Source organism: Drosophila subobscura, chromosome U (genome assembly GCF_008121235.1).
Source record: "Drosophila subobscura isolate 14011-0131.10 chromosome U, UCBerk_Dsub_1.0, whole genome shotgun sequence".
NCBI classification, from domain to species: Eukaryota; Metazoa; Arthropoda; class Insecta; order Diptera; family Drosophilidae; genus Drosophila; species Drosophila subobscura.
This window is the reverse complement of record NC_048534.1, coordinates 23,333,381-23,361,247: the sequence shown is the minus strand read 5'-3', so window position 1 is coordinate 23,361,247 and position 27,867 is coordinate 23,333,381. Positions and strand designations below refer to the sequence as shown.

The 27,867-nt window shown below is 48.1% G+C and overlaps 1 protein-coding gene across 1 annotated transcript; it reads right to left on the bottom strand.

The window, feature by feature from the left end:
• LOC117901425 (protein O-mannosyl-transferase TMTC2) lies at positions 1-27,229 on the bottom strand. Its single transcript, XM_034812162.1, has 10 exons — positions 26,885-27,229; positions 7,282-7,368; positions 4,944-5,499; positions 3,738-4,884; positions 3,559-3,673; positions 1,557-1,642; positions 1,108-1,496; positions 955-1,039; positions 729-886; positions 1-646 (listed from the first exon to the last, which is right to left on the bottom strand). The coding sequence occupies exons 1-10, from the start codon at positions 26,971-26,973 to the stop codon at positions 473-475; spliced, it is 2,886 nt and encodes a 961-aa protein (XP_034668053.1). The 5' UTR covers positions 26,974-27,229; the 3' UTR covers positions 1-472.
• Between the last annotated feature and the right edge of the window lie 638 nt (positions 27,230-27,867).

The window sequence follows — 27,867 nt, the reverse complement described above, 5'->3', positions numbered from 1 at the left end:
TTTGTGCCTTGGGGTTTTCTTCGTTTTTTCTCATTATTTACATTTAATTTACACGGGGGATAAATATATTTATACTTCGTATGTTTTTTTAAGGACATTTAGTCGTATGACCCATTACCCAATTGTCGTTCCAATGCCAGTATTCGTTTTGTAGCTTCTATGCTGCATTCTCTATACAGTTTCTTGATCTTAGCAATTAGATATTTTAATTATTGTTCTCTCTGTAGCTTCTCCATCTGCACTCTGCATCGCCATCTCCTTCCTCTTCTCTTGTGACATTCTTTGGTCGCTGCTTTTGGGTTATTTACACTCTTCGCTCTTGGCTCTTGGCTCCAGCTGCTGCTCCTTTTTGCTAAATGATTTACATATGTATCGAAGTCCTTTGTATAAATTCTGTAGAGTTGTCTATCGCTGCCGTTCTGTTCCACTCCATATAAAAATATCTGCACAATATCTCTCTCTCTTGCACTTGCTAAACATTCGTCACGCCCAGCTTGGCCAGATTCCCCAGCGTGATGGCGTCTCCGGGCTGCAGTCGCAGCGCTGCCTTGTAGCTGGCCGCCGCATGTGTGGTGCGTCCCAGCAGATGCAGAATGGCGCCCAGATTGGTGTGGGCGTGGGCATCATCCGGCCGAAGGGCCACCGCCTGCAGGGGGTAGACAAATAAACAAAGAGAAAGCTTCAGTTGTAGAGCATTTCGAGGGTTCGGACAGACTTCAGACACTCACCTTTCTGTACCAAATCTCTGCCTCCACTTTGCGATCCAGCAGCCGCATGGCTGTCGCCGCTGCCACCACCAGAGCATAGTCCGTGGGCGCCAGCTCTGCGGCTCTACGATGATAGACAGCGGACTCGTGGTGTCGCGATTGCAGCGACAAAAATTCAGCTAAAAGGGAAATCAGTCTTGGATTAGCTAAAGATTTCTTGGCTCTCAGAGCTCTTGCTGCCACTCACCGTAATGATGGTAGACGCTGGCCTGATCGGGCGCCAGTTTTAGGGCACGCTTGAACCACATCTCAGCCTCCGCCGAGCGGCTGCTCTGCAAAGGGGAGAAACATTCAACGTAAGGCACCAATCTTCCTGCTACAAAATGCCACTTCTACCTACGTTTCGGGCCAGCGTGATGCCGTAGGAGAGATGTGCCGCCACTTGATTGGGTTGCAGCTCGAGCGCCGCTCGATGATGCCGCTCCGCCTCGTCCCACTGCTGCAGGCGTCCGAGGACATCGCCAATGCGCTGATAGAGCACCTCCCGCTGCTGCGGAAGTCCCGGCAGCGAAGAGAGCGCCTCGCGGTACAGAGCCAAAGCACGCTGGAGCTTGCCCTGCTCCACATAGAGTGCGCCCAGCTGGAGATACGCCGAACTGCGCGCCTGATCGTGGGCCCAACGATCGCGGACCGTGGCCCCGTCCAGCGTGGCGCCTGCTTGAAGGATCTCCATGGCCTGCTGGCGCTTGCCGAGCGCAATGAATGATATGCCCAGATTGAGGTACGCCACTGCCAAGAGGATACAAGTCAGTCAAGGTCCGCTGCGGTCAAGGATTTCGCTGCACTCACCTGCCAGATTTGGCCTGAATTTAATAGCACGCTGAAAGCACTCAACAGCTGCCGCATAGTCCTGCTGGTTCTGATGCAGAATGCCGCTACAGAGAGGGAAGAGTGGGGAGAGAGAGTGAAAGTGTTGACATTAATAGACTGTCGCCTGAACTTGTGCCGCTGCCGCTGCCGCCTCTCGTGATCTAATTAGAGCGCCTAAGCCCTAGAGGAGCTTGAGGAGTGGCTCAAGGGCCCCCCAGGCTGAATGCAGGGGAATGACTGTGAAGGGCTTGCTGCCACTTGGAGGTGGAGACGCCACTTGGATTTATGTAATTAGTTTGTCAGCAGCAGGCAGGAAGCAGGCAGCAGTGGGAGAAGTTTCGCTCTTAAAGCGTTGCACTTTTTTTTTCCACTTTTGCTATTTTCTGATGCCACATCGATGCTGCTGCTGCTGTTGCTGTCTGTGTGGCAACAATAAAACGAACGAATGTCTGACGTTACACGTAAAAGTAAAAAATCAAATTATACAGCTCAGTGATTTTTCTGGTTTCGGTGTTTGGCAGCAGCAGAAGGAGGAGGAGCAGCAGCAGCAGCAGCAGCAGCTGGAGGAGGAATGCCAATAGTACTCCTGGCAAACACTCCTTGGGTTGTGTGTGGATGTGCCTGAGTGTGCCTGGGATACATCCTGGATGACTGGATTGTGTGTTTGTTGGTGGTGGAGGGAAACTCGCCCTGGCAATCAGTCAAGCAAGCGACAGCGACAGCGCCGCGAGCATTGCCATTGATGATTTGATCGCAGTAAATAATGTAGCTACAAGATACATACACACACATGTGTGTTTGTGTGTGTTTGTGTGTTTGCAGTAGGAGGAAGGAGTACGTACGGAATGCGGTTGCCCTCCAAAACAACATTGATTTTCGATTAGCGAGTGGTTCGCAGGGCCTCAGCAGTGTGTGACCTGCTTCCGAACCCATTGACTTGAGGGCTGTGACTGTGACAGTAGCATTAGCCAACGGCCAGACCCAAAGATGGAGTGCAAAGTGGTGGAGGGGGGACTAGTATGAAGTACAAGCAATAATCTGGCATGCGACAAGCCTCCGCTCGCTCCGTTGACGTTGACAGACAGGCGGTAGAAATACAAAAAATAGAAGGAAAAACCCAAAATGACGCACTGAATATTCAAAGCGAAAAGCAACAAACTCCGCGCACTGCTTGCTGCTCCGTGCACTGCTTGCACTCTTTCTGCTCTTTTTTCTGCGCTTCTTTTTCTGCTCCTTTTTTGCTGTTTTGCTGCTTTGTATTTCCGTTTTTTTTTTTGCCTGATGCTTTTCTTTAGCCTCCGTTATGTTGTGTCGCGTCGCGTAGCGTCTGAAATATGCGCAATGAGCAAAAATGCAATGCGAACAGACAACACAGGGACACCGAGACAACAAAACACAGGGAGAGCTAGAGCCAGAGCCGGGAGAGGCAGAGCAAAAGGAGCACAGCGCGCTTACAGACTTTGTCAGACGTTGACAGAAGGACAGCGCGGGACAGCGGGACAGGCAGAGTGTGAAAGCTAAGGACTTTTGTCGAGCATTGCATTGGGAAAAGTATGCAGCACGAAATGCGCATAGTTCTGCAGCACGCAAATGCTGTAGCCAGCCAGAGGAGCCTTGGAGGATTGCTGCTGCTGCGTGAAAAAACTACGCCAAAAAGGGAGCAGGAGCAGAAGGAGCAGCAGCCGGAGTAGTACTAGCAGGAAATGGGCTTCATTTGACAGCTTGTTCGGCATTGTATTACGCGCAATGGGAGAGTCGGGGCACTGGCATCCCTCATAACTCTGCGATGCTGGCTGGCTGTCTGCTTGGTTCGCTGCATAAAATGGCCGCACTAAATGCGCACCCAAGCAAAGTGGTTCAAAAAGGGAAAGGGAGTGCGGGGGAAATGGCAAGATAATGAAAATGGCTGCCATTTATCGCATCGCTTTTCCATGTCACATGTGCGGCAGGGGGGCAGAGTCTACTTTGAGGGTTTACTCACAGATTAAAGTGCACGTCCGCCATGTTGGGCCTGTATCGAATGGCCTCCTGCAGCACTTGTTTGGCCTCCTCGTAGCGACCCTGAGAGCTGAGCACGCTGCCCAGATTGCCCAATGCTGCAAAAAGAACAGAAAAATCAAACCGGAGAAACATATTAGTCGAGTGGGGACGGGGACTCACCCTTTGGCGGATTCACGGCAATTGCGCTCCTGTATAGGCTCTCCTCGTCCCGCCAGTCGGCATTGCGGCGCACCGTCCTCAGGCTGAGGGCGGCCAGCAGGCACACGCTGAGGCACAGCACCAGAGTGCAGCGTGCGCGCTGCGTGGAGGCCATGAGACGGGACACCCCGTAGCCCACCAGCAGGCAGAAGCCGACGGAGGGGAGGTACAGCAGCCGCTCGGCCACCACGAAGCCCACATAGAAGAAGAGATTGCTGGCGGGCAGGAAGGGCAACGCAAGGAAGGAGCAGGACATGAGCATAATGCAGGCATGGCGACTCTTTGGAGACATGCCCCCAAGCAGATACTCGGAGGAGCAACAGGGCAGCAGGGAGCTCGAGCTTGAGCTCGAACTGGAGCTTGAGGAGGAGCTGCTGGAGCTGGAGCTGGAGCTGCTGCTGCTGCTGCCGGAGCTCTTGTTGCTGGAGGTTGTGCTGTTGCTGCAGCTGCTGCTGCTCCGGGAGCCGCGAAAGGCGGAAGACACGAGGTGATGCGGATGTGGATGCGGATAGGCGCCGCTGCTGCTGCTGCTGTTGTTGTTGCAGTCCCTGCTGCTGCTGCTGCACGGCTGCTTGGCGCTGGCAAAAGCCGGCAGCGACGTCTCCTGATGTATCGGCGCATAGGCAGATGCGGCCGTTGCCTCAAAGGCTTGGTACTTGCTGCTGGCCGCCAGTCGCTTGCGCTTGGAGCGGGACTTGCGACCAGCGGAGACCTTTTGGATGTGATACTGCGGGAATGGCGCCACTGCCGCTGGCACTCCTCCCGCCACTTCCTTGCTGAACAACTGCCGACAGCTGCGCCACGCCACGCCCAGCAGCACGGAGTAGAAGCAGGCGGACTGCGCATTGCGGCGATCCCACAGCGAGGTGACACGCGGCAGTGCATCCATGCCCCAGTCGAAGCTGAGGACTTGCGGCTGCAGCATCAGGCGAAAATTGAACACCGGCAGATAGAGAAACGTGAGGAGACGCGTCCAGGTGGAGGGTGTGCGGGAAATGGGATTGTCAGCGCTGGAGAAGGCCGTCTGTGGTCCAGGCACGATGACCAGACGGCAGTAGGCGCTGCAGAAGAGCGCTCCGAGGACAATGCACACAGAGCGAAGGCGTTGCTGAGGGAAGAGAGAAAGAGAGTGAAGATTGAGGACTGATAAGAGGGGTTCTTGCTCACCTTATCCACGTGTCCCGTGACACCCCGCACTACATCGATGAGAGCGCACACCAGCAGCACCGTGATGGCTGTCTCCTTGCACAGGAGTCCTGCCAGTGCGACGATCAGCGTGACAGCCAGTGCCAGCCACTGACGTGGATCTCCAGACTCACGCCAGCGCATGTGCCGCAGATAGCTGAGATACGTCAGCAGATAGCAGACACACGCGGCCACATCCGCACGCCCCACCACACCGGCCACGGCCTCCGTGTGAATGGGATGGGCGGCGAACAAAGCGCCCGCGGCCAGCACTGCCCAAACGGAGGCGAGCAGAGTGCGTGCCACGCGCACCACGAGGGCTGTGGCAACGCAATGCAGCAGATTGTTGACCAGGTGGAAGCCCCACGGCGCAAAGCCGCCGCCAAGGAAGTAGTTGAGCCGGAAGCTGAGCACGCACAGGGGACGCCAGGAGCCATGGGAGCCGCTGTCCGTCAGCGGGGTGCCCCAGAAGTCATTCCCGAAGCTACGTTGCCAGGGCCCACTGCCCGAGACATCCGCATTGCCGAGGATAGCGCGTCTGCAAAAGGGAGAGGGAGAAAGGAAGAGAGATGTTAGAGAGGGGAGAAAGCTTCACAAGGAATGTGCCAGACCTCAGGCATGGCCATGGCCATACCCATGGCTTTTGTTCAATCATTAAGGGGGTTGACTGCCCAGCCCCCCTCCCTTTTGGGTCACCACACGCACAGGGCCGAAGCCAAGCTGCAGCTCGATGTTGTCACTGATGGCATCATCAGCAACGGCACGCACTGCATCTCCATCTGCATTGGCAGCAGCAGCCAGAGCCACAACAACGATGCCAACAACGACTTCAACGACAATGGCAACATCATCCATCGGCTGTTGGCATCCTGTTGGCTTTTCCCACACACACACAGAGGCACACACACAGGCACATACTTTAGCTTGCATTTTGGTCTTTGGCGGGTTGCTCTTCCTTCTCCTACTGCTGCTGCTGCTGCTGCTGCCCTTCCTCCTCCTTCTGCTGTCCCTCTCCAGGCACACCTGTGTGCACCTCTTGGGCTCCGCACGCACGGCAGGCAGGACTTTTGTAGGATTTTGGTGTGGTGTTCGTGACAACGACGACGACTAGAGCACACGGCAGCTCGTATATCATGGAAATGCCAATGGGGGGGGGGAGTCGCCCCAGAGCTGAAGGTGGAGCAGCAGCAGTGCTGTAGGAGGGCAGTGGTTCACATAAACAAATGCCACTCTAATGCCGCATAAAGTCGCTGAAGCGCCTTCTTGTCAGCCCAGCCACAGCCCCAGCCCCAGCCGCAGTGTCTGTTGTCGGTCGTTGGGTCTATCTATGGGTTTGTGTGTGGGTCTTGGCGTGGATGTGGATGCCTTGCCTTGCCATAGCTGAAATTCGATTTTAAGCACCGCTGAAATTCCATTGCAGCATCCAAGGCATGCCACTGCCACAGGCAAGCTATCGCTCTTTCCACTACTGATATACCTTTTTTTTATACACTTTCCAAGAGGTTATTAGGATTTTTTAGATCCAAAATTTTGAAGCCTGCGAAACTTTGGTTCTAGTTTCTGCAAGGTGTTCCTCTGCTTTGCCATTTTCATTTCCATAAAACTAATTGTGGGAGTCTAATTTGAGTCAGTTGATGACTGAAGGTCAAGTTTTAAATTTAAAAATTAAAGTTAAAAAATTGAACAAAATTTAAGATTGTTTTATATGAATTTAATAAAATTCTTTACATTTTTATGTTCAATCAATTAAATGTTTATAAAAAATAAATTGTTTTGCGTTGAAATAAGACTTTCAAAAATATTTTTTTAAGGTTTTAAGATATTAAATATATTAAAAATAATTGAAAATATTAACCTTTTCAGAAATTAGAATCATCCCAGGAACAAATTTCTGCTAATTTGTGAGTTTCTGCTGTATTTCAATTGTAATTGTCAAAAATTGCACTTAAATTTATTCTAATGCCAATTAAAATATTAAAAATTAATTTGCAAATTAATGAAATCGCTTAAATCAGATTAGAACTATAAATCTCAACGAACTCATATTGAATTATTGCCAAAGTATTTTGACAGACTGGAATGCCTCCTAAGGCAGTGTATCAAAATCCTCTACCAACCTTCTTATTTTTTTCTGCCATGTAACGCAATCTCGTAGCTTGTGTGTTAGTGTGCCTGACTGTGTCTATGTGTGTGTGTTTTTGATATCGCAACTTTAATAAATTTTCCTGGAAGCTTAAACATTCCGGGAAGTAACACCCAACCCCCGCCCAACGGCTGCCACATTTTAGGGATAATGATTCCGCGTTGCCGCAGCGCTTACCTGTCATCATAGACGAAGCCAGCATTGAGGGTGTTCAGATAGAGGGCAAACGCCAGGCTGCAGCAGAAGAGACACGTGTAGTCCATGCTGTAAGAGAGAGAGAGAGAGAGAGAAATAATCGATTAGTAATCGAAAACACAGGAAACCCACATCATCATGAATAATATACATATAAAATATTCACTCAACAGTCTGAAATGTTGCGACATTTATTTCGCAGTTGGTGGAGTGAAATTTCAACCTTTTCGCTCTGCAACTTCTCATATTTCTCATTACTGGGTATTGCCCAGCGGCGGCATTAAGTAACTGCTGGCTGGCAGAAGCCTTTCCGTTGAGTTTCCTTTTCATGGCGCAAATGTACAGGTAGGATGGCATTCATGACTTCCTCCTTTCGGGCTTTTGGCCCAGCCATTGTTGGCATTTCGGACTCCATGACAGCAGCAGCAGCAGCAACGACAGCAGTTGGCTGGCTTCTGTTCGAGCTGTTCCCTGCTGCTGCTGCTGCTGCTGCTGCTGCTGCTGCTGCTGCTCCTCCCTTTGTTGTTGTTTACTGGCCGTTGATGATGTTGCTACAGCCATTACACATAATGAGAGCCACAGCCAAGGCAGTCTGTTGCTGTTGCATTTGCATTTGCTTGCCCCATTCCTGGAGCTGACTCTATGCACATTTGTTGCTGCGGTTTGCTGCAACGTCAACACAGCGAGGCAGGCACTGGCACTGTGTGCCCGTCGCATCGTTGACATTAAGAGTCGCAGCAGTTGCAGACAATAAAGGCTATCAACAAGGCAGGCAGCCATGTTCCTCCCACATGGCTGCTACACGTGTTTTGCTTCCCTGCCGCACATTAAACCGTTCCCAATCCGTTCCAGATTTTGTTTTCCTACATTTTTGCGGGTAATTATTTTTTGGACACGCCTGTGCCCGCGGCTTACACGCTGCCCCTTGCTGCTCCTTCCCCTGAAAATCAATGTGAGGTGCAGCAGCTGAAATGAAACGAGATGAGCTGCCGCTTTGTCTGTGGGGCTGACCCCCGAGCCCGATCCCATTTATATTCGCAGCATTACAGAAAGGCTGTCTGGGGGTTGGCATTCTTTGCGGCCCAAAGCCATGTAAGTATATGCGAGTAATAAGCAGTTGGCTTAGGCTGAGTGGGCGGGCGGGCTACTAGATGGTCGCTGTAGCTGCTGCTTTGAGTGGTGGTGGGGCTTAGCGAGAGCTTTCGCTCAGCTTCGTTCTGCCTGCCATAGTTTTGTCGACACAGACCGAGAGAGAGATTTGCGCTGGCCCTGGAGGGGCTTACGGCCAAATTAGCAGCATTCAATATGCGACACAGAAGACAAAATTCGCATGGAAAAATACATGAAAATTGCTTTGCTAATGAGGCATAATGATGAGCTTTTGGGCCTGGTCCTTTCTGTGTGCGTTTGCCTGATTGATTTGCCTGCAGTTTGTTTCCGTGCCATTGACTTGTAACACGCTTAATCCACAGCCACAGCTTGTCAACTCATTTAGTGGCTGCTGCTGGGCTGCTGCTGCTGCTCCTCGCATACCAATTATCCACAAATAATTGCCCATCACTTGAGTCGAGAGATGCCGAAGTCCTTTGTTTGCTTTTGCCATTCATTTCCTTGTGGCTTCCTTCCTTCCTGCCAAACTCTTTGCCACACACGAGAGTGTGTGTGGCCAACGTTTTATCAGTGACTCCTTGCGGCCCATAAATCATGTTTTATTTTTCTAATTAGCTGCTGCCACACAGCATAAATAACAGGCTTTTCATTGTCTCAATTTTGGTGGCCCTTGCCCGCCCTCTCCTGCTGCTCCTCTTTGTTGTTTGTCTATTTAACAGTTTCGAGTTTATTGTTGATTAAATTTCCACTTTGTCTTATTACATGATGGCCACCCCAGTCGCAGTCGCACTTTAAACTGTTTTCCCCTCGTCGCTGCCTCGTTCATGCCTCATGCCAGTTGGCACTTTTGTTTTTATTGCCTTGCCACCTGCCACCTGCCATCCTTTGCTGCTGACCTAGTAAATTGTGTCGTCTAATGGTTTTCTTTTCCTCTATTTTGTTGTTGTTGTTTTTTGCCACCATTGCGTTTGTGTTTGCTGTGCCTTTGACAGTTTCCGCTTCCGTCTCCGTAGCCGCTGTCGTTTTGGCCAGGTGTTTCCGCGCCGAAGGTCAGTTGGGGGCGCTCTACTTAACCCGTAACTTCTTCGACTCTGACTGCTCTTCTTTAAAGCATAAATCGATCTTTATGAAGGCTCACAAGCTGCTGAGAGCAGCCCACAATTAGCCAGCAGGGGGTGCTGCCTGCGTGTGTGTTTGTTCAGCGACTTTCGGGTGGTATTAAAATTCTAAATTAATTGCCTGTTGGATAGCCCCAAAATGCCAAACACAGCAGCAGCAGCAGCACCGGCAAAAGCCCAACAAAAAATGGTGTATGGAAATTAGAAACCAGCGTTAGGACGCGCTCTCCACTCGGAAGACTAATAGACGTGAAATTTAAGCGCATTGAATTAATTTTTTGCCACCCACGAATAAAGTAATTTGAGGGGTTGACACGGGTTGTGGGTTGCGGGGGTGGGTGCGGGTGCGGGTGTGCCGCAAAAACTATAATTAATAGGCGTTTTTATTTCGCTTTGCTTGATTATGCATGAAAATTAATTATAAGCCGACACCTGCGGCCTTCTGTGCTAGCTTCAAGTTTCAACAGAAAAAGGCAGGAAAAAATAAAGGGGTTAAACCCCCGCCACCCCTCAGGTGGGTGTGTGTCTGTGTGGGTCATTGGGAATCATTTTCCGCTTAAATTGTTGTCGAACGGCAGAAAGGCCTCCAGAAATGACGCCACTTTCTCTCTCTTTCGCTCTGTGTGTAAAGTGAAAGTTTATTATTATGCGCCAAACACACACACACACAACACACACACACACACACACACACACCTGTAAGCACACACAGCGGCAGACGTTTAACTCCGACGCCGCATTGCATTTTAAATAGGAACCCAACCCCGAAACCATTTTGGTTTTTCGATTTTCTCAGTACTCAGCACCCAACACTCCTGCCCTTCGGCTCTCTGCACAACCGGACATCAAAATAATGAACGGAAAAGGCAGCCATTTTGAGGGGGGGTGGAAAGTGGCCAGTAAAAATGCCGAAAACGTTTTTAAAAATGAAACGATTACACCATTGCGGGCTTGCAAACGACCAAGTTATGATAATGTTTGGCCAACTAAACTCGTTTAGCCTGCCAAATAGTAGTGCGGACTGCACCACCACCCGCTCTGTGTGTGTGCTGGGGGAGCGGATGTGCAAGGTAAGCCTCACAGCACAAGTGCGCAACACATGCAAACAAAACTCGTTTGCAGGGGGAGACTCGAGTCTGGCTGCCTGCCTGCCTGCCTGCCCCCTTGGACTGCATTGTGGATGCAGCACTGCCTGACTTTCCGGTCAGCTTTCGTTAGGCTCGTATTGCTGTTGCTGCTGCTGCTGCCAATATTTTTTGAGGTATTTAGAGCCCTAGCAGAGGGAGAGCTGCTGCTGGGTGCTGGCTGCTCGTTGCTGTCTTGCAGCTCAACGACTGTATGAATGTTTATGGTCTACGGTCTACGTTCGGGCAAAGTCAGCCTCAGACTTTGGCAGTTTTATGCTAATCACAAAAAGGCCACCAACCACCCAACACCCAACACCCACACATATGCACACACACACACACACGGCACACCACAAATAGACGTCGGAGGCGTGGCAGCTTTTGAGTAAAACTTTTCATATTTTGGCCCTGCCAGGCAAAGTTTTCTCTACAGTTTTTGGAGTGGGATCTCGCTCGCTCGATTTTTGGTTTTATAACTCGTTGAACATTTGCCCAACAGTTCGTACAATTGGTGCGGGGGGTGCGCGGGGGTGGGGAAAAACCTTCAGGAAGCCTGTCTGAGAGCGGCTTTTTCGGGCGAATTATGAAAGTGCCGCAGTTCCGCTTTGTCGGTACAAAAATTTGAATGTGAATCTGATTTTCTATGCCGCGGCAATTCAAGCGTGGCAGAGCGAGAGAGAACCCTTAAGCGTGGACCACATATCGATGCCAGACATCGCTGGCCGGCTGCCACATAAATAATAATTAGGTAATAATTAGCATCTGTCAATTAACAGCAGCGCTCTCCCGGCACGTTTCCTGCGCTGCCTAAGTTTTGTCTGTGGGCCATAATTTAATTTAAATGCCCAAAACTGTGGAATCGTTTAATTATGTATTCTCATAGACACATCCACAAGCGGGGGGAAGCTTAAGTGGCGGGGGGCGTGGAAGGATGCTATGCCAAAAATGTTATGGCGGCGCACCGCCCCAACCCGCAAAAAAGAGGCAGCCAGGCAGCGTCTCGATAATCGCAGAGGGAGAGGGAGAGGTAGCTGAAGCTGCGGCCTAGTTTTAGAAATACATGGACCAAATGTGCGTGTGTGTGTGTCTCTGTGTGTGTGTGTGTGTGTGTGTGAGGGTTGCGTTAATTGAATGCGCAACTGTCGTCCCATTTGCCTTTAAGCCTGTTGAACAATTATAGCCAGGGAGGCGCAAGAGGAGGAGCTGCGAGCTGGGAGGATGTCCAAAATGCCAAGTGCCTTGAAATTGAGTCCGGGGAGTCCAACGTGGCGTATGCGTGTTTTGCTCTATATGCTAATTAAAATGACATGTGCGTATGTGTGTGTGTGTGTGTGTCTATGTGTGTGCCACTATCTGTTTTTGAGTGTGTGTGTGTGTGTGTGTGTTTTGTGCGCTTTGTGCTGTTTGCATTACATAATTATAATTACGCATACGCCATGTTGGCGCGCATTTGATACCCCAAACCCCCACACCCCCTCGCGTTGCAGTGCCACCCCCTGCCCCTTGTGTGGCAAATATTTACGTTGCCGTTGCAGCTGCAGCTGTCTGCCTTTTTTGTGGTGCATTTCTCTCTTGGTTTTGTTTTACATTTAAATAGTTGGCATGAAATATTTAACATTTATTTGACGCGCTGCTCAAATAACCAACCCGAAAAAACTCGTGCAAATCGAAACATTAAGGGGGGGGTAGAAAAAACAATTTTTATTGCGACTGTGGCACACATAAAATAATTAAGCGACAACCGTCACGTGTCCTGTCCGCTGACTGTGTCCTCTGCAATGTCGTCTGTGTCTGTGTGTGTCTCATTTCATTTGCTGTGTGTGGCGGTTGTGGGGGGGTAAAGAAATCCAATTGCTAACCGCAAACATAATTAAAAACTTTGCCCAACCACAATCGATGGCAAACGCGATTGCAACTCCGATTTCCAGAACGAGAGAAGCCCTGCCCTGCCCTGCCCTGCGCTGGACATTACACAACGCAAAGAGCAGAACGACTGATGGCGCTGCAGTTGCAATCAAATTGAGCGGAAATCCTCATAAGAGGGCAGGAGGGCAGGAGGGCAGGAGTCGCATTGCACTGCCAGTTTCTCCCCAGTCTATCGATTCTGTGGTGGGTGGTGGCGGTGGCACGTCACGCAATCCCCTTCGCTGCTGCAGCGTACAGCGTGCACCGTGCGTACACGGGCATACAGTGGGGAGCAATGATGAGTACATGTTCACATTAACTGACTTTCATGGCCCATAACTTCTAAACGCATAATGCAAACGTAGCCAATTTTTTTGTAGATATCAATCACTTTATCCTTAACAAATAGGCAACACCAGAAAAACACAAATGTGAAGCTTTTAAATAGCGAAAAATAAAAAACTAAAAAAAGTCGCATGTACTCATTTATGCACTTTTCGTTGTTTTCACTTATTTAATATTTCAAAATTTTCTAATCAACAATATGCCTGCACATTTGATGTTAAATATTTTTTTGGTTATATTCTAGTAATACTAACATCAAATTAAGACATTTCTCATAATAATCGAAGCAGATTTCATGAATTTATTAAATAGTGCCCATGTTGTACCTGAGGCTGAAGAAACAAAATCTAGAAAATGTAAATATTATTGTGTAGCTCACTGAAAATGGCTATACGATAGCTAATACTGCTGAAAAACATTGCATTAGTCAATCGGTGGTGATCAGAGTGGAAAAGATGCGAAATTTTGACCTGAAACAGCAGAGCCAAGGTTGGTCTAAGGCGTTAGCAGACCCAAAAGCCACACTAATAATGTCGCAAATTAGTAACAAGGACTTTCTAAGGCCCAAAGAGGTTATTTTCGCATAATACTATCAATTTTGTTCTAGATGGCTAAGTTTGGCCATCGTTCCACCGCCTAAAACATACTTACACCATTTTACATCTACCGGCATGTTTCATGGTTTGCTTGATATGATGTCCTTAAAGCCTTTTTTCGGACTTACGCTAACACTACTGCCACCCATATGATTATTTGGACTCATCAGACCTGATAACACGTTCTCAATCATCCGTGGTCAAATTTTGTATGCTAGTTTGAAATTTTCGGGTTTGCTTTACCATTATTTACCTACCACGTGAAACATGCCGGTAGATGTAAAATGGTGTAAAAATGTTTCAGGTGGTGGTACGATGGCCATACTTGGCTATCTAGACCAAAATTGATAGTATTATGTGAAAAGAGCATCCTTTGGACTTAGAAAGTTCTTGTTCCCAATTTGCCACATTATAAGTGTGGCTTTTTTTGTTCGCTAGCGCCTTAGACCAACCTTGGCTCTGCTGTTTCAGGTCAAAATTTCGCGTCTCTTCCACTCTGATCACCACCGATTGACTAATGCCATGTTTTTCAGCAGTATTAGCTGTCGTATAGCCATTTTCAGTAAGCTACACAATAATATTTAAATTTTCTAGATTTTGTTTCTTCAGCCTCAGGTACAACATGGGCACTATTTAATAAATTCATGAAATCTGCTTCGATTATTATGAGAAATGTCTTAATTTGATGTTAGTATTACTAGAATATAACCAAAAAAATATTTAACATCAAATGTGCAGGCATATTGTTGATTAGAAAATTTTGAAATATTAAATAAGTGAAAACAACGAAAAGTGCATAAATGAGTACATGCGACTTTTTTTAGTTTTTTATTTTTCGCTATTTAAAAGCTTCACATTTGTGTTTTTCTGGTGTTGCCTATTTGTTAAGGATAAAGTGATTGATATCTACAAAAAAATTGGCTACGTTTGCATTATGCGTTTAGAAGTTATGGGCCATGAAAGTCAGTTAATGTGAACATGTACTCATCATTGCTCCCCACTGTAAATCCAATTAAATCACAAGTTACGCAATGTGATAAGTCACGTTGTTTATTGTTTCAGAGCACACAGTGGCACAGTGGCAGTGGCAGTGGCACAGTGGCAACAGCATCCCAGCGAGGGGTGTGGGGTAGAGAGTGTAAGCGAGTAGTAGTCGGCATTCCGCACACCGCAATTTATGCACAACCGACAGGCAAACAACGAAACAAACAAACAACTCACGCGGCCGTTGCGGTGTGTGAAAAATAAAATAAAAAGCAAGCAACAAGGGGGAAAGCCAGTGGAAAAACCCACCCAAAAGGCGAGCAGCAACAGCAACAGCAACAAATGAAGCGCCATAAAATACTGCCACAACTAAACGCAGTTGCAGCCACACGCAGGAGCTGCTGCCACAGAGACACAGAGAGTCATTCCCCTAAGTAGATAATCCTTTATAATTCACGATTTCCCCCTCAAGCCCCAGCCACTAATGCCACTGAAAGTATACAGAAAATGCAGGCAACTAAATAAAAATAGGTGCAGCATAAAGAGGAGCTTAGATCTGGGTAAGATCCGGCAGATCATTCCATTTTGTGGCAACTTTTCATCGATTTTGGACTATTTTTTGCATCAAAAGTTCTCGCCACACTTTAGACTCCGCCTCCGCCCTTTTGCCCTTCTGCTTTTGGGTTTCGTGCTGCTTGTCTCCTGCTCATTATTTACTTTTGGTCAACTCTCGCTCAAGTTTTGTGCAGAGGAAATATGAGTGGAAAAGGAGAGAGCAAGCTGCCAAACAATTTGTGAAGTGCGTTTTGGCCCCGCACATTGAAGTTTGTGTGGCTTTCAGCGCTGCGCTGAAAGTTGATTATTTTCAACCGGACACAGAAAAATAAGGGAGCGCAGGAGTGGAGCAATGTCCCAAAAGGTAAGCCGACAACGGACGTTGCTGCTGGTTTATTGAAGCATCCATTTTTTTGTTGGCCAAATTATTTATTAAGTCCCAGTGGTCCACGAGCGGCCACAGAGATTCAGGGGACCGCAAGAAAAGGGTTTTTCCCTCCCCCAGCAAACTTTTAATGCGCTCGAGCGTTGCTTTAAGGGAGAGAAAATACTCTTCGCATAGCTTTAAGGCAGCAGCAGCCCTACATCAAAGACGGCGTCTCACGTTTTTATGGGTTTTTAATGCTGCAACGTTATTAGGTAGCTTCTGCGAGTAAACTCGTGTGTGTGCCATTTGCCGGCGGCGGCATAAAACTCCCAACGAATGGGGCGTCAGAGCGTTAAAATTTGTCACGCGTTCGCGCACACACAGGGAACAGACGGACGGACGTATGTGTAATTTTTTGTGCGCTCTGCTCTGGCCCCCCAGGCGAATTTTGGGCTGGATCGATCGATAGATGTAGCAGTAGCAGTTCCAGCTGGCAAATGTATATCGCAAACATTTCTATCAATCATTCAAACCGATTGATTCGCAATGCAAACAGAGAGCGCCACGAATCTGGGGCATGTCGGAATGGGAATGGGAATGGGAATAGAACTGGCGCTGACCTCAGCAAAGGTGCAGCAGCAGCATCTGCCCCAAAATAATGCATTTTTTTTTGCTAAAACCAGAGCCCGAAATGGTCACGGCAAACAGGCAAATAAACACACAGCAAAAACAGCAACAGCATCAGCTTTGGGTTGCTGCCACATGCTGGTTGCCAGCAGTTTTGCAATTGTTGTTGCAAATTTGTATCTGCTATGAAATGTAAGAATGTAATTGATGTGCCATTTGTGGCATGAGTGAACCCCTAAGATACGCCAGGCAGAAAGCATGCAGCAACGAGCTCTGGCATTTTAAGTGAATGAAATGAAAACAAATATTGCAAATTTACAGACAGACAGGCAGACATTGATGATGCATTGAGCCTTGCAATTGTTGCCCGTGTGTGTGCGTGAATTGGCATATCTGTGGCAGGAGCTGCGGTTGCGGCCAGCTGTCCATTATGCGGCATCAGTCGCGTAACTGCCGCCGCTGTTGGTTTCGTGTGTAAAGCATTTATTGCATGGCATGCCCAAGCGTTATTTAATCGATGAGCAGCAGATCTGCAGCCACTGCCTGGAGGTTACTGCAGCTAATCGTAAAGTTCTTGGGCCACAAGCTCGCTCCAGTGTTTGATCTGTGCAAATACAACTTGCTGATTTTATTGCAAATTGATTTTATGTGCCCAATGCCCACTGTCCACTGCCCACACATTGAATGCGGCCCCCGTTCTGCCAGCAGTTGAATTCAAACAAATTTTTCATGTTTACATTGTAGGGGCGATAGTGGAAACTTTTTAATCAAAGTTAATTGGAAAGTTTTGCTTTGTCATTGCAGCGTAACTCACACAGAGACAGACAGACAGAGAGAGAGAGAGAGAGACAGAGACAGATGGCTCTATAGCCTGTCTGGCCACACACACAGCTGCACATGCAGCAGGGGGGAAGGGGTTCAGCGGGCTGCATAAAAAGGCAAACTAAAAACTGAAAAAGTAAAATGTAGGTTATCCTTCAGCGCACACACAAAATGGTTCTCAATTCCCTTGTGGGTTACTCTCCTGACTTTCGTCTCTCCATCGCTATAACCTTTCTGTATCTCTCTCTCTCTCTCTCTCTGGCCTTTTGTCTATCTCTATCTCTCACGCTGCTCACCCTACTGCTGCTCCTCTCCCTCTTGTTGTCCCACCTTTGATGATAAAATGTCATTTTGCTCGTTTACGTGTTCGGGTTTTGTGTTGCCAGCAGCCAGCAGCCAGAGCCAGGGCCAGGGCTGACATTCAACGCTCTTGATTAAATTTTATGCAGTTTAACTATTTCTTTTTTCAATGCAGCAAGAGAGAGACAGAGACAGAGAGAGAGAGAGAGAGACAGCTGCATGGGGTGACTGGTTGGTGTTGCAACAGTCACTGCACCGCTCTTTTTATTACGTTTGAAGGCTGACGGACAGAGCGGACAGAGCGGACAGAGCGGACAGAGAGGACAGAGAGAGTTACGGACGGGCATTCAACACTTAAGCGTAGTCGCCTGACGTTGGAGGCCTGTCCTCCACCTCTCTGGCTTTCCTTTTGCCTGCGCGCACTGCTCCACTGTGTCTTCTCTCTGCTGTAAGCTTCAGTTTATGCTGCAACCGGAAAATTAATCCTAATGAGTGCTGACACAGGCACACACACACACACGCAGCGGAAGAAAGAGACTGAAAAGAGACAGCGGGTGGGCAGGGAGGGCGCTGCATGTTTGCGCATGTGAAGCGATTTATGCTTTTTATGCTCTAACTTTGCGCTCGGGGAACACCGGCAGGACCATCGTCGATGTACCGAGGATGCAACTGCAGCTGCAGAGCATTTCATATTCGTTTTTCACTCACTCTCCGTCTCTCTTTCGCTCTGTGTCTTTTCTGTTCTTCTGTGCCGCTGTGGCTTGGGGCAAAGTTGGATTTTTGTTGCTGCTGCTGTTGTTGCACACGTGCGTTCCATGTAAAATGCAATTCCCACACACAGATACACACGTATACCCTCTGCAGCTGCCTCCGTGTGTTTGTGGGGGATTCTCTCATATAAAACAACATTTTGTAAGCATTTTATAGGGCCCATAGTGTGGCTGAGTCAGTGAATGGGTTGGCTGACTGCCTGCCTGCCTGTACAGGTAGATACCGAGCAACTGTCGAAGGGTTGGGTTTGGGGCTGCTTGCTGCTGCTTCCTTTCAAAAGTGTTAAATGCCGCGTTTTGCATTAACTTGCTCGCGTTTTCCGTTTCCCCCAGCCCCCTCTTGGGCGGTGTCTTTTATGGGTCTTTGCCATTGAAAACGGGGGCCAGGCTCGAGATGAAATGAAATGAAATCAGTGTCAATGTGCAGGCAGGAAATTCATTTTATGACTTTAAAGCCTGAGCCAGCGTCACGGAAATTAGCCAGCGAGTGGGGTGTTGCCTTTGGTGCGTTCCTAGAAAACGCTTAGAGCCCCCTCCTTGAGCTCCTTCCGCCTTTGAATTGCAGCGGCAAACGATATCGTTCGATTCCAAGACATTTTAGTCCATAATTTACACGCCCCTTGGGGGCCTCGGGTTTTGGCTTGCTCCTTCCCTACATAAACATCACACGCTGATGTCGTCGAGTCACGTAAAAATGTATTTAGCGGGTTGGAGGCATAAGTATGTGTGTGGGAGGGAGGAAGAGTCGGCGGTGCCTGGCACCTCAGCGGCTCGGGCTGGGCTCCTCTTTCGCTCGCAACAATGGGCACAAAGTAAACAAATTAAAATGTATGCACAAGCACGGCCAGCATATGGCAGCGGGGGGGCGTGGTGTGTCGTCAATTAGGGGGAGAAAACAGAGAATCAAATCCAAAAAGCAACAGCAACAAAAAAAGATGATTGCATAGCATCGGGGGGAGGAGGAGGCGGAGAACGTGGACAAATCATTTTTGCCAGCGATTTCAGCGATTTTCGAGTGCACAAATTGTTCCCCCAACAGCCGTGTGTGTGTGTTTGTGTGTGTGTGTGTGTGTTGTGTCCTCAATTCCTGCTCACTTGCCAGCCTGCCTGCCTCCTAGCCGTTCCATCAACTACGAGCATTGTGGGACATGGCTCTCGCAGCTTGCACATTTGGTTCATGGCAGATTACGTCTACGCCCAGTTTGAAAATCGTTTGCATTTGCCACTGCCTCGGCCTCGACTCTTGGGATGCTGGCTGCTGGCTTCTGGCTGCTGGCTGCTGCGTTCCAGTTTCCAGTTATTTGGTCCGCTTTTGTGTTGAGGTTGTTTTTGGGTAACAAAAGCGGCGCTTTGCTCGCGTTCTGCCATTTGTAGCGCGTTCACCTGGACAGCCACGAATGTTGGTTTATCTATGCAATAAATCTGACAATTATTGAAGGATAATGTAGCGTTCGATGCCATTTCTAGCAGCCTGCATTTGCCATTGCTTCAGTTTCATTTCTCACTGAATTTCTGCCTTCAATGCTGGGTATCGCTCGCCTCGAGCATGCCCTCACTCAATGCATTCTTGATTGTTTTTTTTTGTGTCGTTTCATTTGGGTTTGTGTTCCCTTTTTGCGCATGTTTGACATCAATATAACTTTATTTCCCATCCCCGCCACCCCCCCGGATTCACTTGTGCCAGAAATGTGCAATTCTTGCATTTCTTTTTTCGTAGGTTTCGGTTTGGTTTTTTGTTTCTACTTTGCCTATTGTGTGCTTTGTTGAAAATTGTCATTTGTTGCCACAGTTGTTGCTGCTGGTTGTTGCTGGTTGCTGCTGTGTTCTGTGGCAAGCACACATATGGTAATGTGTGTGCCGCCTGCCTGCCCGACTGCTGGCAAAGATTTGCACTCAGGGTGTGGGTTTGCATTTCTTTTTTCAACCCCGCCAAAAGTTCGCCTCGAGTTGCATTTAATTATTTATCGTGTTTGAAGTGTGCAAAAAACCATAATCAACAAATTTACTTTTATCTGTCACGCCCATTACCCCCCAAACCCCCCTCGCTCACGGCCGACTCGTGACATTTGCAAATAAATAGGAGCCAGAGAGAGAGCAGCAGCCAGCAACAATGCTGAAAAAAATGGGAGCACCGGAATAACTGTAAAAGTAACAACTTTTCACATGCGCACAGAAATTTATGGTCGAAAATGGAATTGCATTGCCAGTGCTCGAGTGTGTGCGTGTGTGTGTCTGTGTGTGTGTTTAATTTAAATATTTTACACGCACACAAACAGCAACACAGCACAGCACTCCACTCCACTCTGAGGCACATTCTCACGCATTTGTTTCTGGCAGCATTTTCTTTTGCTGTTTTCCCTTTCGCTCTTTAGAGTCTGCTGCTGCCTCCCCTGCCTTTTGTTCCCGTTGCTTCCCTTAACCAATATTTAAAATATGAAGACCATTAGCTAAATATTGGCTTTGGCACGCTCACGCACAGCGCCAAGAGGGAGGGCATGAAGCAGAGGGAAGGCAACCCAGGAAGGCAGTCAATAATATTAACTTGGAATTGGGAGCAGTAGCTTGGGAAGCTGCGAGCACTGCGAGCACTGGATACTGGATGCTGCCCCGTGCTGTGCATACTTATTTGGAGCTCAAGGCGGCACACTGGGGGCTGGGTGTGAGTGCATAAAATAAAAATAAATGCTAACAATGGCAGAAAGGCGTTTTGTTCAAGCCGGACTGGGTGGATGCTTTGCCGGCGGTGTCTGGCTCATGCGGCGCACGAAATGCCAGCAACAACCGGCAACCACCCAGCCCCCATCCTGACCAAGCGGCAATTTGTTGTTGTTGCCTTTTGCGTCTGTACTTATGCTAAGTAAAGCGATGATGTAAAAGACAATAAAGCGGAGCGGGAGAGCGGAAGTGTGAGAGGGAGACCACAAATTCTGGCTCGGGGTTCGACGGGTTTTCATTTGGCATTTTCATAAAGTGCGTAACAATTTGTTTGCATATACTTTTGTGTCTCACTGTGTGTGTATCTCTATATACAAATATATATATATTTACGGTGATTTTGCGGTTCATCCGTTTTGATATTGTTGCCATTTATGTTTTAATACTTTGTTCGCTGGCGTGGTGGCGGGGGGAGTCAAAGCAGGGCTGCGGCGTCTGTGTGCGTGCACGAAAATAAATTTCAAGCTAGCTGCCAGCCCTGGCAGATGCTGAAAGCTGCGGCGGTCCCGTACCCTAAATCAGTTACCTGACCACAGACGCAGGCTGTCTCTATCGCTCTCTTTCTCTCTCTCTCTCTGTGTGTCTCTCTCCACAATGTCATTAGGCAACGGAGTAAAAGTTTTTGCTCACCTTTGCGTACCACAACGAGCACGACACTGAGATTGAGCGCAGGCAGAGGAAGTGGCAGCAAAGTTCCGCCTGCAGGCTTTAAAATTAAATAAACTAAAACGAACACACACACATATTTCTGCAGAGACACAATGATAGCCACGGAAATGTAACTAACACACAGACAGACAGAGTCACACACAAACTGCTGCCCAGCCAGAGCAGGAAACAGAGACAGAGATAGAGAGCGAGACAGAGAGAGACAGTGTGTCTCTTTCTCGTACATATATTTTAATGCAAATTGAGCAGAATTAATTTAGTGCTGTCTGTGTTTATCTCTGAAGCGCTTAATATCCAAGCCGTCGTCGCTCTGCTCTCTCGCTTTGCTCCACGTCTTACCCTCTACCCTCCCCCCTGCTCTACCCTAGATCTGTCTCGCTCTCCCTCCAGCTGGGGGCATATGTTAAACGTTTGGCAGTCTCTGGCTCCTGCTTTATTTTATTAAAAAGTGGGCAGGCAGCCTCAGTTTTTCTTGGAAGCAGCTTGCGCCTGTCTGTCATTGTTCCCAGACGTCTTCCCACCCCCTCTCACCCTTCAGTCATCTTTCACATGCGACAGACAATTTTTTTGAAGCTCCAACGACATTTTCGCTCAGTGTACATTCATATGTAAAAATTCGTACATTTTTGCGTGAGTCAAGCCCCGTCTCAGTCTTCGTCTTCGCCCACGTTTTGCGGTTAGTCCTGCCCTGCTGGCTCCTTTGTTCGGTGCCTTTGGTGGCCTCCGCTTTCGCATTAGACACGCATCATTTGCGCGTTTGTAATCAGGCGAAAGTGTTTCGACTTTCGACGCGTTTGCTCCCCCTTTTTGCTCAGCCTTCGCCTTTGCCTTTTTGCCTTTGTCTCAATTGTTTCACACACAGACTCCCACACACCAACACACATTCGTTTGGATGGTATATACGTTTCTAGTTTAAAGTAAAAGTTTTTCAATTTCAAGTTTTATGGGCGACAAGTTCGCAGCGTCCGTTGGAGCTCCTGCCCCCAAGCAGTGTTCACACCAGCAGCGAGAGGGGGAGCAGTGGAGCAAGCGGGGTGCGCTGAGGGGCTGCCCATCAGCTGCGTAAATTTGCCTTATTTCGTTTTATTTCCCTGGCTGTACGTGCTCACAATTTCTAATGCAGTCGCTTCAAGGGAGCGCACTTTAAGGCCAGCGAAACCCTCAAAGGCCACGTGTAAACTCGCTACATCCGGTGGGTCCAACAAGTTGTCTTGGCCAACATTTTGGGGTTCCGCTCAGCTGGCCCTTGCACTCGTTTAATTTTACGCTTCAGTCCACTGCTCGTCCAAAATCGCTGCAGACAATTAAATTCCATTTGGAGAATTGGCTGCAACAAATTCGCTCCTCATTCGTGGCATTTCTGCGCTCACTGGCCGCTGGTCTTCGCTTTGCCTTTTCGCACAGTGGTGCCTGGATCAATGGAAATCCGCTAGAAATCAAATTCAGTTTATACGCGCAATTAACAGAAAGGAAAGGAAAGGCAAGGAAAGAATTCGCTTTCAGAGAAACTTTTGCGCTGCGCAACTATTGTGCCGGACTTCCTTTTCGTCCTGGCTCTGCCTCGTAATCGGTTCGATGCTGGGAGCTGGGAGCTCAGATCAGCTTCTGGCTGCACAGCCTGGGACAAGTTTTGTCTGTTTTCGAATTTGCCAGCGCACAACGGGTGGAGTGGCAGTGGGTGGCTGGCTGGTAAAATACCAAAGCGAAGGATTTTATGAAAATAGCTGAAATAATTTTCCATTAAATTCTTGCGCATGAAATTATCGCATTAAAACGAAACAAAAGCCGCTTTTTTCTACCCCCCAATCTTCCCACCCCTTTTGCTGGTTACACTACCAGTACCCCATCCCCCCCTGAATGCCTTACCCAATGCCCGTCCATTGTTTGCTTAAATTTTGCACAGTTCCTCAACGTCATCATCATCATCCTCATCATCGTTGGGAGCTCTTGCGCTGCGGTGTCTCTCTCTCTCTCTCTGCTGGAAACTCTTCTTCTGTTATTTGCTTGGTGTTTTACTGTTTGCATTCATCTTCATTATTTGTTTGCACTTGCTGGCCCCCCACCCCTCCCAAGTGGGCGTGGCAACGAGTGAGACTAACAGAGGAAGAAAGTTACTGGTGTTCCGCTCTTATAGCTCCAGCTACCGTTGAGCACTTGGCAGCGAAAGTTTTTTGACACAGTTGATTTGCATTTGAAATCCTTGCCTCGAACAATCCTACTCAACTTTCTTCGGGGGGCCGCTGCCCACCCACCCACGCACACACAATGATTTATGGATTTTCATCATATTCTGTTGATTCAGGGAATATTTATGATTCGCTCTGCTCCTGCTCCCGCTCGTCCTTGGGAGATCTGCCGCTCGGAGTATTCATATTTTGGCAGCGTTTTTGTTATACATTTTTGAGTTATAAAAGAAAGCAACGCAAATTTGTACTCGCTGCCGCAAAATGGACAAAAAACAAAAATACAGAAAACAAAAACAGAAACAAAAGCACGCCGGAAAAATGCTGAATATGCGCAAATTGAATTTGATTTTTAAGCACTGATTGCTTTTATTGTTCTCTACGACGGGGGTCCAGTCTGGGCTGCGGCGGAATTTAAATAAAATATTCTAAAAAAGATAACCCAGACAAGCAAAAAAGAGACTGCCAGCAGGAGTGATCGAATGGGCAGATGCGCAGCATTGATTGGCGCTGGCAGCTCCAGCTACCCTTTGCCCACAGGGTAGACCTGGAGGGTGAACGGCGAAGAGGTCTGCGCGGCACACCCGTGACAGCGTTTCTATATTAATTTATTGATATTAAGCTTTTGTGTTGCACGAATTTGCATTTTTTTTTTGCGGCAAACGGAAATGGGAAATAGTTTTGTTTTTTATGATTTTATTTGCCATTGATATGCAATTGAAATAACCAAATTTTAACAACAATTAGCTGAATGTGCGATGCCCAAAAATTGATTTCCATCTAGCGTGGAAATTGCATTTCCATTGCCCGCGCCCATGCCCTTTTCCGAGCACATTAGCACTGGGAATGTGCACAAATAAATACTTAATAACCTCAAAGGCAGCCACAAATGCAAGTCACACTTGTCCCCAGAGCGAAGGGGGAAAGGGGGTGGTGAGGGGGTGGCACATTAGCATGACAATAAAACGAAATTACAGTCTTTAAAATAAATGTATGCGAAATTTCCAAAACCAAATGCCAAAAAGTATTCAACTAAATGTGAAATAAATTTGCCAGAAGACAAAGAAACGACAGGGGGGAGTGGGGAGAGGGAGGGTGGAGGTGGGGTGTTGGGTTGCTGCGGGAATGTCAATTCCCTGGGCGTTGGAATGTGCCACCAGGAGACGCAGAAAATCAATTTCGGCTACAAGTTTTCAATAAAGTGAAAATAATGACGCAGCCAAAGCCAGGCAGCAGCTCCAGAAACGGAATCAGAAACAGAATCGGAGCCAGGGAGCGCTGCCATTATCCTGCTTAGGGATGGGAAGTGGGGAGAAGGAAGATATCGAAGAAGATATAGAAGCATCGCTGGCTGCCTGCGAAAATCAACGCCGAGTGTCAAACAATGAGGGTCGTTAGAGGCAGCAAATCGAAGCAAAAGCAAAAGCAAAGCGGCGACGGCGACGGTGACGGCGACTCGACTCCCGAAGTCAAGTGCACAAAGCGTCAAATGAAAAGGAAACTGGGGAGGGCAGGGGGACAGGGTACACAGCGGATTGGGGATAAGTCTAGTGATGCGTAAAGCAACGCACTGTCAAAAAATACTCTCCATTGGCGCTCAGCTCTGGGAAAAGTATCAGCCCCCGCCCCGAGTTTCGGTTCCAGCTCGGATTGCGGCGCTGCCTCTGCCTGCTGCTTGGGTTGGTGTTTATTTATGTGCGCTGTGCCTTGTGATAAATCACTGACATTGATGCCCGCAGACACACACAGAAAGCGAGGGACAGAGAGCGGGTTTCAATCACCCTGCAGCCACCTTTTCCCCCCTCGCTGGTGACATCGAAAACTTTAAGCGACTCCTCGAAGCTAGGCCAAGCGCGACACGTGGCTGGCAACAACCTCTTTTTGGGGCTAACAAGTGAGTGTCCTGGTGCTGCTCCTGCTGCTGCTGCTGCTGGTTACCGCGTATAATAAGTTTATCGGCAGTCAGACAGCGAGGCAGTCCTTGTGCTGCGCGCAGGAAATAAAGCGGCGCTCAATCACAGCGCCTGCCGGAAATCGGAAGTTAGCAGGCTCACGATATCGGGGCCGGCGGTTTCCCGTAAAAAGAAATGAAATATTGAAGGAGGGAGGGAATTGGTAGGGGTACGGAACGGGGGGAGCTGTAACTGAGACACAAAACTCAGTCGGGAAGTTGGAAACTCTTTGGCAGCGCCAGATAAAATGTTGTTGATTGAGACGCAGTTGAGCGTTAATAATTATTATTTTTGTCCGCACAGAAGTTGCCTCCACCCCCCCTGTACCCTTCCTGTTTGCTGCCTGGAACGTGCTTCGCTTGGTTTGCTTTTGCTTTTTGATGTCTTACAATTTGTGGCAGATTTATTTGTGCATTAACCTCGAATTTGCACTGCGTCCATTTCGATGCTTCGATTTCCCAGCAGCAGCACGTCGCCGCAGTGATTATCGTTGCCCCACAGCCACAGCTTCCTCTATGTGTGGGTGTCAATAAATTCCTGCCTCATTCCCAGCAGCAGCAGCTGTTTGTCTTGAAGTTTTCTGTGTCCCCGTAACTTGTGGATGCTGGTCATGTACTCAGCTTAGTAATGGGACCAGCAGCAGCAGCAGCTGTGCCACTGTGTGTGTGTGTGTGTGTGGCATTGATTTTTCGGTTCACTTTTATGGCTTTTCATTTATGAAATTTTTGACAGCCACTTTCCCTGTCCCTGTCCCAGTCGGGTGCTCTGGCCCCCCAGTTTCCTAATTATAACATTCTGTCGGGGGGCTCTGAGCACAAATCGATGGCAATAAAATGAGCAGCAGCTGAGCAGGAGGAAGCTGCTGTATTTTTGGAGATTTTAAGTAGCTCCCCAGCCCTTTTTGCCGACTCTCGGAGAACCCTCGTCAGGAGTGGCTCAGGTTTAACATACGCTGCGGGTAAAGTGTCGCCCGGGAAAATTCTTACCGTCCTCCTGCCACTCCTGCTGCTGCTTCTCGCTCTCCTTCTTCGATTTGCTGAAAAATTATAAATAGCAGTGAAGCGAGAATAAGTTTTTTCAATGGAGACTTTTATTATTCCGGGCCATACTCGCTGCTCCTTTTGTTGTCCGAGCCCGCAAGCCACTCCAGCCCCGGTCCATGCTGTGGCTTCGCCAGAGAACATTTTTTACGGTTTGTGTGTGCGAATTTATTGAAAAACTTGCGCTAAATATAACGAGAACAGAGCAGAGCGAAGCCCCAACCAAACCGAAACGGTCGGAAGTTTATAACAAGTTTGAAATTAATTTGATTTCTGAGAGAGAGAGCGAGAGAGAGAGAAACCACACTCTCTCTGCTCTCTGGGCATTCCGCATTCAGAACGCATCCGAAAACCGAACAACAAATAACAAGATAGGAGATGGATGCTAGATGCAACTTACTTTGATTTATGCAACCTCAGCCGCAGCCTCAGCCAGGCCTCGCCGGCCACCAGCTCCTTGGCCGGCAGCAGCCAAGGAGGCAGCTCCATTAGAGGATGTGGGAGGAGGCTCCTGCTCCTGCTTCTGCTCCTGCTCCTGCTCTCTCTCGGACTTGACAAGAGTTTGCTTATGAATTGCAATTGCCTTTGCTTTCACTTAGCTTCAATATTTTATGTATCCAAGTGTTTTGTTGTGTCCTTGTTGTCCTTGTTGTTGCCGTGCTGCAGATTTAGTTGCATTTTATGTGATTTTCTTTCTCACACACACGTCTGTGTGTGTGTGCTGTGTGTGTGTGTGCTTTTGTTTTCCCTTGAGAATTAGTTGAGTTTTCTGCTTTATTTGCATTTGCACTGCCAAGGAGCTGCAAGTGGGAAAAAGAATCGATTCTCGGGTTAGACATTAATAAAAGTTTCTGCTCTGAAAATCTGGAATTTGGAATATCTGTGCAACAAATTGTGTCAGCGCCCATTTCGTTGACAGCAAACGCTTTTAGACCAATTAGGAGACAAGGACACGGACATGGACACGGACACGGACACGGACACGGAAATTTAACGCATTTTCCCACGATTTTGTTTTGTTTTGTTTTTTTGCCGTAATTAATTGTTGTTGTTGCTGGCGCGACTAAAATGTGATTATTTGATCTACATTCGTCGATAATTACGGATTATTGAAAGTTTTGTTTGAATTAATATTGAAATAATTTCCACACAGCCGCAAGACCAGGGTCGACAGGGGGTAGGGGCCATGTGGTGTGGTGGGGGCTTAAATAATTACCAAAAAAGCAGAAAATACAGAATAATAATCGTAAAAATAAATGGCCTCATTGGTTTCCATTTGTTTGTTCGGCTCGTCGGCGGTTTATCGTTCAATCTATCTAACCACAGATACAGATACATCATGTGTGTGCTTGTGTGTGTGTGTGTTTTTCGCTTTTGTCGTGT